The 12,661-nt window shown below is 40.2% G+C and overlaps 1 protein-coding gene across 1 annotated transcript in view; it reads right to left on the bottom strand.

The window, feature by feature from the left end:
- Positions 1-215: 215 nt before the first annotated feature.
- esrrga (estrogen-related receptor gamma a) overlaps positions 216-12,661 on the bottom strand; it is a gene marked incomplete at its 5' end in the record, with an annotated part of 34,420 nt that continues 21,974 nt past the window's right edge. Inside the window, 3 exon segments of the mRNA XM_034224368.1 lie at positions 216-5,871; positions 10,147-10,309; positions 10,403-10,509. Coding sequence (XP_034080259.1) covers positions 5,627-5,871; positions 10,147-10,309; positions 10,403-10,509 — 515 coding nt within the window.

Here is a 12,661-nt window from a genome sequence, read left to right as displayed (position 1 = left end):
GGATTTGCCTCTGCGTCATCCCCGACCTGGCCTCATTCAAATAAATTGGGCGGTGTTTTTCAGGACTGTTGTCCGTCTGGAGGCGGCGTAAACATAATCTTGCGAAGTAAAGCACTGAGAGAACATGCATGCTCTGTGAACTATCACCATAAATTAAATGCTCACTGGTACCACTGTAAGAGAAATGTGTGTATAAATCAAAGACAAAAGACAGGTGTCAAAACTGGAAGCCTGGTTTTAATTGATATTGCTCTACTGTAATAATCCTGAAAGGCATAGTCTGGAGTAACACATGTAATGTTTCAACCCATAGTAGTATAAGTTACAGAATCATAGGTCTCTCTTTTTGCATTGAACAATATATACAATGTGAAATAAATACATTTACACAAATGGACATTATTGTTGGAGCACACTTGTATGATACACGTCACAAAAATATACAGGTTATTGTTTCTTTTTTTTTTCTTCTTTTTTTCATTTACTGATGTGAAGCACATCTAAAATCTACAGACATTTTTTTAATAACACTACAGGGTCGTCTCTCGTACACAACTCTTCTCCACAAAGCCGGTCTTTTTTAAATATCCTTTGAATCCAAATGTGTCATTGTTCTCTTTCCCTTTAATACTTTCTTCACATTTGCAAATTCAGACTGCAGGGGTATCTGCAGCACAAAGTGGCAGTTACATCTGGGGATTAAATACAACTAAATGACTAAACACTGTAGAGCTGTAGCTGTAGACACAGTTTGGCCTTAGCAGATTTCAGGGGCAGCCATGGTAGATGGACAATCCTGCTTTGTCCCTATGCCTAAAAAACTCCCTCTGTTCCAGTTAAACTATTGTTACATTGAGTATTTGCAGCTAATGGATCTAAGTTCCAGATGCGGGCGATAAGATGGCGCCCAAAGTGCAACCAGGTCAAACTCTTTCTATCGATGGCTCTGCAAAAACCCACAGTCCTTCTTCCAACGCTCCTCATAGAAAACACCAGTTTGGTTTGTTGTCATTTATATGGTTTAAACCTTAACCGCTGAATAATTTAATAGCAAACAGCATTTAGATGTATAACACAAAACACAAAAAGTGCAATCATGTCTCGTCATTGCAGTTATCAAAATATTGCTTTTAAACTAGAAAAAAAGTGTTGTATGAAAACACTTGCGTCTTGTATATCTAAACAATATATTGGCTATGAGCAGCAAGTTCTAGCAAACCCTTGGAAAGAATCACACAATCTCCCTCCTGATTTTAGCTGCTAGATTTATTCTTTTTTAACCAGCAAAACAAAGGAAGTCAGGACCATCATTTTCAATGAATTACTTAATTGACAAGGATAATTCAATTTTTAAGTTAATTAAAACGAACAAATATATACATATCCATATTTGCAGTTGATTACTTTGAAAACATGGATTATAACCAATTCTAACTCAGCATAAATAAGGAGAGGTGTGTGACATCTTTCATCGCATTAAATTGTTCAGAAGTACACAGGATAGGTTTGACAACTGACAAATCATTAAAAACAGTAACAGAGGAGAAACAATAGTAAGAAAAGAGCACCTTTCTTCCATAAGTTGTGTGTAGGTTAATGTACAGTGGATGATAATAAGAAACCCCATCTTTCTGACAATGACATGGTGTTTTAAGTTACAATGAAAACAGGAAAATATATTTAAATAACCTGTGAAATTATTTCAATGCATATTTCTTCCCTAAAACCATTATATGTTAATGTTTAAGAATTGTGACGGGTCCTAGAGTCTTTGAATAAATGCCATTTGTAGCGCATAATTGATAAATGTGTATAAAGAGGTACAATGAGAATATCAACATGTTCATTAAAGGAGACTTGAGTTTAGATCTTGACTTTGTGAGTCCTGGGCTAAAGCAGAAATGCGTCCCAAAATGTAACGAGTGACTATTTCCCATCAACACACAAAGTAGTTAAAGTCTTATTGTTGACATGTCTGTTACTCTCTGTTGTCAAACAAGATATTTTCCACTAAATGAGCGAAAACCGGACACAACAATGGGGAGGAGACGTTTTTCGTCTTCATATTATCTCTTTTTGACTGCTGAAACTCTAAAGATGACGAGCTGTATGGAAGGCAGGTATGTACAGCGTGTTTATAAAAAAAGAGTCACCTACAGATCTGAAATTACTCAAATGTCCTTTTCACTTCATCGTTATTTAAACCTAAAGATATACAGTATACTGTTTATTCTACAGGAAAGTTACACAAATGATCCCTCTTTAAATACTTGTATGGTGTTTCTTCATTTAGATACTAAATATTGAATTATGTATAGTTTGGTAAAGATGAATACTGTAATTTGATCTGGGTGGTCTAGTTAAATGAAGAAGAGCCTTATATCCGGTTCAATGAGAGAACCCAGTGTCCGACAGACAGACAGACAACATGGCCTCTGCTCTACCCCGTGTAGTCTGAAGAAGAAGAAGAAGAACACGGCACACGAACGGGAATCAGCACAAGACAAAGTACACAGCAACGCCTTAGAGGACTCGTCAAAGGAGGAAAAGATCGAACAGAAAGAATTTAAAACTAAAAAACGGATAGAACTAAAGAAACAGGTTTTTGTCTTGATAGAAAAAACAACCAACATGGAACACACATCGAGGCTGAACTACATTTTTTTCTTTTTTCTCGATTTTGTTTCCAATAAAATGTCTTATGTTAGAATTATAATCTGTATAATTTACAATATACAATGTTTAAGAAGGCTGAGAAAATACCCCTTACTAATAATACTGATGTTTGATACAGAGCGTGTGACGTTAGAGATCAACTACACCTAAACTGCAACACTCCTCAGCTGTGACAAGTCGCCATTTTATATTAGATTACACTGTCGTCTACATTACACATTTTGGCATTCTTATTCGGCTTTAAAAACGACATTAAAAAAAATCCTTGGACTGTCTTCACCTGTTTAAGGTGTGATCAGTCAGCCATACAATCTTGCTTTAACGATGAAATCAATGATTCTTCACTTGACTGTAAAATGTCACACAGATTCCTGTAAGCTCAGCTTTCCATCTCTTGCCAATAAACCCTGCACTTCAATTTAACCGGCCATTTTTGACTTTAAAAATGCCTGGAAAATCTCTTTAAAAAATGACAATTTAAAAGTTCAATTATTTAATTGAATCAACTTCCCTAAAAATTATATTTGATGAGACTTGAAATACATATAGTGTTGTACATGTTTAGTACTTCACTAGTACAAGTAGACAAGCTTAAAATCAAATGTATGAGTATCAGTCATATCTTTGTAATTCCCTTGTATAATTTACTCTAAAGATTACCTATAATTAATTCCATCAATTTCTACTGTATTTGGTAGGATCATTGGTTTTAAGATGTTGTCATAGATGCTTATAAACAACAACAAGTGCAATAGCGATCTTTTGTTTGTAGCACTGTTTCCCTCAGCACAGATTCAGGTTATTCTGAAGGTCCCCACACTCGGCCACGTGGCTAAATAAACATACGCATTGAGGACTGATTTCAAATATATAACCGTCTAGTTTAATTAGATTTAAAGTGACAGAGCATGGTCACAACAAAGGTGCAACTTGGGGGTCATGTTAGTCTTTAGCTGCTTGTGTTAGTTCTTCAGCCAAACATGCGTTGTTCACATGGCTTTTCGGTGACGGCAGCGTTAGCATCTCATCCTCACATTTCTGGTCCATATTTATTCCTGTCTAGCTTCCTCTTACAAATAAAATATTGACTGTTATCTAATAGCGTATGGCAAGTGACACAGAGAGAATGAGAAGCTACAAACTCCCCTCTGACCCCCATCCTCTCTCTTTCCCGAGTTTAAGACTGGCACATTATGTTAATATTGCAGACTTAGTCCATATGCACAAACCCCTCCTTTAAAAACCACTATTGCTCAGAGTTTTCTAAGATAAACGCTGATTTGTTAATACATTATTACTTGTTATATTTATATATATATATATGATAATTGCTGAAAGTGGTCAAGCTGATAGAAAAAAGGAAAGACATATTGATTGATTCAGTTTTAAGAAGACAATATTAATAACAAAAACAAAGCCGTGTTATATGTCATATACAGGATGACAATTATTTACAACCCTAGTACTGGTTTCATCGCTAAGATTATTTTCAAGATAGAAATAAAGAAAATAAATAAGAGTTTGAAAGCAACAATAGTTGTTCTTCAGTAGTCAGTTTTGTCAGCACACCTTTCCTTCTGGTTTGTATTGTGTTGAGTGACTGAAGCGCCCCTGCAATCTCCGAATGAATGACAGAAATATCTGCTGACGCAGGAGGAGAGCTGGAGGTTGTGAATGCAGCGGAGCGAGAGGGAAGTTCTGCAGTGACACTTTGAGGTTTTTGGAGTTTGGGTAATGAGCACGGACTGGACTAATCTTAATGGCACGATGACAGACTCAAATCTCTACTGACTTGTGTGGAGAGCTACAAACCGGAACCATTGAGCGCTGAAAGCTTTCACAAAGACATCAGAACACAAGAGGAGGGTCTGACCGAATAAATACAGAGAATGTAGACGGGCCTACCAGTTGGACAAGCAGGAATCCGTTTTTGACAGTATAGATCAAGTCTTATTTTGTTAATATTTTTGAATTATAAACTCAGGTGGTTTCAATATTTGGAAACATTTTCAGCTTGTCAAGTGTGCAAACACTATCTTTATGGTTATATTGACAGGTTTTGGAGGCCGGGATCCTAATAAAAGTAAAGTTGAAGTTGGGGAGACCCGGGAAGCCAGGATCTGAATTTAGGGAGAACCAGAGAGTGTTGACAGCAGTGGTTTCTAATCCTGGCCCTGGCTCTGCTGGTTTTCATGACACCCAGAAACATTTGAATGGCGAAACTGAAAACCAGCAGCACCAGAAGCAACCGGTAGTTTAACCAGAAACAGTTTTGAGTTGTGACAACGTTTGCTGGCATCCTCTGAATGGGTGAGCTCCATTCTTTGGCAGGGCAAATCTCCTCTTCTTTTCTTTCTGTCCATCCATCCACATTTCATTGTACACGTACTTTTTTACAACAAATGTCATTAATACTCAGTGTTCTTTTTTTATCCTCTTGTTTTCTTCTTGAACACTTAAAAAAACTCTGTTGGGGGAAATAGGGAGGGAAAGGAGACACGAGTGCAGTCTTAGAGTCTCTCAGAACTGAAAGAGTTTTCAGTTTCTTTTTAAATGTGTCCTCATTCAAGCGTTCGTCTTTAATAACATCTTAATTGTTATTTAATGCATCAGTTTTGCTCTCTTCAATGTTCACTGTGTTAACTGTCGAGTGATTGATAAGAGTTTTAAAAGGAAATATCTTCTTTCCTTCGTCATATGGGGGTCAAGTCAGTCCGTCAGCATCTTCCCCAAAACAAAAAGGTCAAGTGAGCGCCTTTCGTCAAAGACCGTGGAGGTTCAGGGGTTCAGGTGAGAGGTTTCGGTTACTCGTTTCTTCATATGGGGACGTGTCAGCAGACAAACTTAAGGGACATATTTTTGTGTCTGGGTGCGTGTGTGTTAGAGTGTGTGTGTGTTAAAGAGCAAGAGGTCATTCAGAGTGAGATTCAGACTGGCTGTCCTTCCATCCTCAGACCTTGGCTTCCAGCAGCTCCAGGAACAGTTTGTGCATTGGGACTTTGCCGTCCTGCTTGATGCTGTAGAAGTGTTGCACGGCCTTGGTGGAGGTCTGGCGGAGCAGGGGGAGGGTCATGAGCAGCTTGCCCGCCCGGCGGGGGTCCTCCTGGTGCTGGGCGGCCTCGTAGTCCTGCAGGGCCTCGTGGAGCACATCCTGGAGCTTCTGCACTGCGTCCACGTCTTCGATGTGCATGGAGTCTGGAGGGAAAGGAAGACGAATACGCCATTACACATTTAAAGTGGACACAAATATCTTTGATAAGGCATGTTTTATATCCCACAGATGTTTTGCTAAATCAAAAAAAGGGAAAAAGCAGGTTGTGGTTGGATGTATTTATTATTAGACCATGATAACATTTGAAAATGTATTTAATATAAGCCTCAGCCCTCCCAGTGTGCAGTGAACTCTTTGGCTCTTTTTTTTAGATTAGATTCAACTTATTGTCATTACGTAGTACAGGTACTATGTAGCGAAAAGGTGTCTCTGCATTTGACCCATCCTAGTGTTAGGAGCAGTGGGCTGCCATTATGTACAGCGCCCGGGGAGCAGTGTAGGGAACGGTGCCTTGCTCAGGGACACCTCGGTAGCACTTGGTCTTTCCGGGACTTGAACTGGTGACCTTCCAGTTGCCAAGCCAAGTCCCTATGGACTTCGCCACCACCGCCCTGCTTATGCTTTGAATGCTTATGTTTTGAATTTTCCAGCAATAAATGCAGGCTTGTTTGCAGTGCAGGAAGCTCAGTGCTAGAAAGGGGGGCTAAAGATCCAATCCAATACCCAAACAGGCTCAATGCCACATGCTCATTGTTGGATATTGTTTAAGGCGTACTAAACTGTGACATTTGTATGTATAAAAAAGTGCAAAACACTTCAATTGCAATCGAATATAGCCCATCAGTATCTAGTTCTGCAGACAAAATAAGTCTCTAAAAGTATAATGATGAATGTAGTACCTTAAACTAAACACTCTTTAGTTCAAAATGTCATTACACTTTACAGTTTATAGTAAAAACTAAAGCCAGAAACAGGGCTTTAAAATCAGTCGCTGCTTCTTTCTGTCTTTAAAGTGTGGATTTGTGGGTGTGATGAATGGACACACAAAGAGACGAGTGGGCGGAGAAGAAAGAGATAGACTTGTGGAATGATGGAGAGACGCACTAACAGAGAGTCTGTGTGTGTGTGCGTGTGCATAAGCATTTGTCTGCACACATCTGTAATCTCTCTTTGAGCTGGCACGTAAGGTGCGTCTCAGCACATGTGGCAGTAAAGGCTGAGAATGTCCCTCAATAATAATGCTCCATATTGCCCCTTAGGGAGGCAAAGTCTTAATGTGAGTTGGCCTTTAGCTCCCAACCTCCGATCAATGTCTCCGATCAATGACTACATGCATGTTAAATAATAATCACAAGGAAACTATTGATAGGCCGCCACGCCCCAACACACACACTTACACACAAACCAGATCTGCAGAGAGGGTGAGACCGATGAGTGCATGAAGACACCTTAAAACAATGCTATGGTGCTTCTCACAGTGCACGCTATGCATGTGAGCTGGATTGACACACACCTACACATTAAAAAAACCAAGGCAAAGAATCTATGAAAACATGCATAATATCAAACATAAACCTAAAAATGGTTTTGTTCAGATCAAATAAATTCAACATAAAATGTGTGAACACACACAAAGAAATGCACACTTACACGTGCACAAACACAATCACATGTGTTGGATCTATAGAGCGTAATGCATGTATCAGTATGCAGGACCAAACCAGTCACTGTGTTGGATTCTTTAGGGATCAATAGAAAACTCAGCTTCTATCTGTTCTCCGATGTTTTACTTTTTCCCCAGTTTAAATAGTGAGTGGTCCTTTTTTTCATATAATAGAACGCAATAGGGAAAATATATGTATTAAGGTTAATAAGGATGGTTGTTATTTCCGTTGATTAAACACATATAATCGAAAAACCAGAGTTTTTAAGATCTCTTTTTTGTGCTTTTCGTTAATATATTCGTATGTGAACATCTGCAGGCTCTATATTTAGCCATTCCTTATACATTTGCTTTTTATTAAAGAAATATTTATATACATATATTATATAAAAGTATATTACGCAAAGTGAAACAATCCATGATAAAAGGCCTAATGTACCAATTCAAAGTATTACTGTTTATCTCAATTAAAACAATCTTCTTTCTTATGAATCTGGATTTGAATAAGTGGTTACCTGAATTACAGCCTATAATAGCAGTAAGTTTAAATGAAGTTTAATGAGTTTCACATTGTTTTTGATTAATGCTGTGTGCTAAGTATTTAAGCTGGTAGACATGGCTGCTGCCTGTGCTCTGACCCGCAGTACACTCACAAGTAAAACAGCAGACGTTAATGAGCACGAGCACATAAGGCTGTTAAAACACACATGTTAACACAGAACACACAATGCACACCCACAATGCACGCACGCACACACACGCGCGCACACACACGCACACACACACACACACACACACACACACACACACACACACACACACACACACACACACACACACACACACACACACACACACACACACACACACACACACACACACACACACACGTAAATGAATGCACAGACACACACAACACACAAAGACACACACACGTGCCTCTTGTTTCCCATGGCTAGTTTAGCTGTCTTTACATGTGGGGCACGTTTGCTAACATTTCTTAAGGCTTGGCTTCATTAATGCAGACGATTAGCATCCTGTGAATTAATTAGTGTCAGTGCCCTTCAAAATGCTAATGCTAGCATTCTGTTGTCTTGAAGAGCAGTTAGAGAGTCTAGGCAATGAAGCAAAGTTCTTATTTGGGCGTCAGCTGTTTCCATTGCCTTCAGTTAAAGGAACGACTTGTTCAAATGTGAGTTTTCTCCATAGTGACTTCATTATTTTGATAGATAAATCCTCCCTGAAATGATCTAGATATTTTTTTAATTGCAAGGCAAAGGATTTGAGCTTTTAACAGTATGCAATGTTTCTGTCTACAGAATAGAAAATATATACTCTATTTGATATTTACTCAATTAGTCGTCTATCTTTCCAGCTCTTCAACTGCCTTGAACTTGACAGCAGACCTGGATTCAAGAGCCTACACCATCAGTTGATTTAGCGATTATTGTCTCTACATTAATGCATTTGGTAATCATTTTAACAATTAACAAGAAAATATTCTCCGATTTCAGCTTGTGAAACATGATTTGGTGTTTTTATAAATTGTATATCTTTGGGAAACTACATTTCCTCAGTTTTTGATGTCAATCAGACAAAATAAGCAATTCCTAAGTGCTGTTGTTGCGGACCAGAATATTCATAACCATCAACATGACCATCAACACTGTGTCTAGCCGGCAGAACCAGCCAGAATTCTCACATTTCATAGACCGATACACACACAAACACACATGCTCACACATACACAAATAGGCAGAGCCAAGAGATTGATTGTCACATAGCCCACAGGAAAACAACATGTCAATATCTTCTGCATGTGCATGACAGTATGTGCTCTATGCGTGTGGGAAATCGTTGTTCAGTGGCTCACATTTAAGTACGCACTAATGTTTTATGTTTGAATATGTGTTTATGCATGAGTCAGAGAGATGAAATTGGCATATTTGAGAAAAAGCTTTTCAAATGTGTTTGTCTGCCGCATGTATCTGTGTTGATGTTGATGGCAGAATCAGAACAAAAGGCCCCTCCCGTCCTATTCAAAGCTCTCGCATTGCATTCTCCCATTTAAACACATTGTATTGACAGCTCCCCCCTTGTAATTAAAGAGTACTGAAGAGCTGGCCGGCTTCCAAGACAAAGTTCAAAAGACAAGTCATGGGAGGAAGAAGGCGTGTGTGTGTGAGAGTGTGTGTGTGTGCGGGTGTGTCAGTCAGCTGTCGATGCAGCTGGACACATCAGAGAGGGGGCTTTATCGACAGACTTTGGGTTCTAATGATTTTAGCTTATTTAACAGGCATCTGAAGAGACGACTATGCTAATTGTAAAAAGGGATCGCCACTTTGTTTGGGGGTGGGAGGTGGGCTTCTGGTTGAAGACGTGTGTGTGTGTGTTTGTACCTTTGGGTACCTTTTTAAAATAAGAACGAGAGACTTTTAAGTGTATGAAGAGACTCATGTGTGGGTTTAACAGTTAAAGTTGGATATTTGACAGCTGCAGGTGCAGTAAAAGAAAAGAAGAAGAAGTGTCTCTGTGAGTGAAAGTAATGGTGATGTGTCGCAGTTGTGTGTTTGTGTGTGTGTGTGTGTGTGTGTGTGAGTGTGTTTGGATGCTGAGTATTGAAATCAGTTCTTTGATGGTTCAGTTTAAATGAGTCCCGAGGGACAGGAGATACCAAGGATTAACTCTTCCTCCACCAGTCGCGTGCTTGCTGACTCAAACACACAGACAGAAATAAAAGTGAAGAATTTCTAACCTGAGTTAGCCAAAGCGATGGCCTTCAGAGCGACAAATTCCTCCTTCTCGAGCTTCATAGTCTTGTATTTCTTGACCAGCTGAAGGATGGCATTGTTCAGGTCCAGAAGTCCAGCTAGCTTCGACTGGTCCTCATCCATGATGTAGTCCTCAGCATACACCAACTAAAGAGAGGCAGAGAGATTGTATTAAACATGTCTAATTTTTTTAATGTATTTCTCTAGAGCTAGGAGCAAACTAAAGTCAAAGATGCTCACCTTGTCTTCAAAGGAAAGTGAGCGGTACACAACACGAAGGATCAAGATCTCCATCCATGCACTCTGCAGTAGACTCATCTGGTCTGCCAAAGACAGCGTGGAGAAACCTGAGGACAATTCAGAAGCAGAAGAAAAGCAAGAGATGTTAAAATGGTTTGCTCCAAAACAGAAATCTAAGAGTTAAGGAATGTTTTGTTTTACTTGTCAAACAGTCAAACTAAAAGAGAGTGAAGCTTGTTTTAAAGCTATCAAGAGGGTCAAGATCAGCTCCTCTCCCTTTCCACCCTCCATCCATTCCGGTTGACCAGAGTTCTCCTCCTCCTCCTCCTCTTCCTCATCATCCTCCTCTCTCTCCTGTGCCCAGGGCTGTTCTCTGGGGAGAGGCAGGCCTTATCTCCCCCTGACACAGCCTCCATGGATCAATGCTGGCCATCGCTGCTCTGCACCACTCAAACACACACACTAATTGCCGCTATGGCCTCAAAAGTCCTGCTTTCTCCGGTGTCAATCCATGTCTTTCTATTTGCCTACGTCTTTATCTGTCTGTCTCTCCAAATCGCAATCCATGACTTTTTTATCTGTCAGTGTCTATCTGCGACTGACCATCTGTGTGTCTGATTCTGGCTTCACCTTCTTCCATCCATCTCAATACATCTCAGCCTCATGTCCTGTATGTTTGGGTTTCTCTCTGTTCCACATGTTGTGCTTGTTGCATGTCTGCATTTCACTTTCTGTACTGTACTTTTACTATCATTTTGTTTGATTTATTTTAACTTCCTCATTTAAAATATTTATATTACATTCTTGTTTAAGTGCACTAGACGCTCGCTGGTTGTCTCCCCCTCTCTGTCTTCCTTTCTCTTTCTGTCTGTCTATCTCTTTAATGGAACACCTGCCCACTCACACCTTTCCTCACAGCTGTCCTCTCCTCACACACCTGTCTATTCACACCTGCTGTCTGCCTACATTGCGTTTTTGTGTGTGTGCAAGCCTTCATAGGAAAGGCAAAGACAGTGGCCCATGTGAGCACACCTGTCAGACCTCACTGCAGCCCTCCAGTGTGTGTGTGTGTTTATGTGTGTGTGTGTTTGGTGTGTGTCAGGGAGGAGCATCCTGCCAGGACAAGCAGGCAGATGAGAAGGAAGATATTTCTTCAACAACATCTGCTGCCATGTGCCTCCTCTTGAGATGGTAGGTGTGTGAGTGTGTGTGTGTGTGTGAGTGCATGTGCATTAGGGGTTCTTATCTCACAGTGTGTTGATGGGTAATGGCAGGCGTCTCATTATGTCCAGGTTGCAGGCTATTGTTGTGTGTAATGTGCTGTAATTCATTATATCTGCAACTGTTAAAATCTCCATCACACACACACACGCACGCACACACACACACACATGCACACTCACACACAAATACAGTAGACACCGCTGCACACACATACAGTATCAGATATGCATAGACATGAATGTAAAGGAACATACTGGAATAAATCCAAATGTTTTTTGATTAATACACACACACACACACACACACACACACACACACACACACACACACACACACACACACACACACACACACACACACACACACACACACACACACACACACACACACACACACACACACACACACACACACACACACACACACACACACACACACACACACACAGCTCAGTGAAGGGAGCAGTGCTGTTGCCAACTGGCAGTGTCTTCTTCTACTTAATGAAATCATCAGAAGGGATTAGAGGTGAATTTCTTAAGGGGGTCTTCATGCACACACCCACACGTACACACACATCTCATTCACAGAGGCAGATGTCTTTAGGGGGTCCTCAGGACTTCACCACTCATTCAGGGCAGAGGGAATAAGCGTGGGCACGTCTAAAATTAACACACACACTTATTGAATCTGTTTAAACCCTGGGGTCAAGTGAAGAGAAGAAGACACGAGTGAGGGGTTAATATCATTAAACGATGTCACTGGTTGGGTGTTTTTTTACATTTGTGTGTGAGAGAGAGAAAGAGAGAGAGAGAGTGAGTGTGTGTGATTTCAGCACTCTGGTATTTGGAACAGCACGCAGGGTTCAATCAATGCCAGCACATCCCTCTGGTGGAATTTGATCCAGTGGAGCACACATGGCTCAAAAAGTGTACACACACACACACACACACACACACACACACACACACACACACACACACACACACACACACACACACACACACACACACACACACACACACACACACACACACA

This window comes from Gymnodraco acuticeps, unplaced genomic scaffold (assembly GCF_902827175.1).
Source record: "Gymnodraco acuticeps unplaced genomic scaffold, fGymAcu1.1, whole genome shotgun sequence".
In the NCBI taxonomy this organism is placed as follows: Eukaryota; Metazoa; Chordata; class Actinopteri; order Perciformes; family Bathydraconidae; genus Gymnodraco; species Gymnodraco acuticeps.
This window is presented reverse-complemented; position numbering and strand designations above follow the sequence as displayed.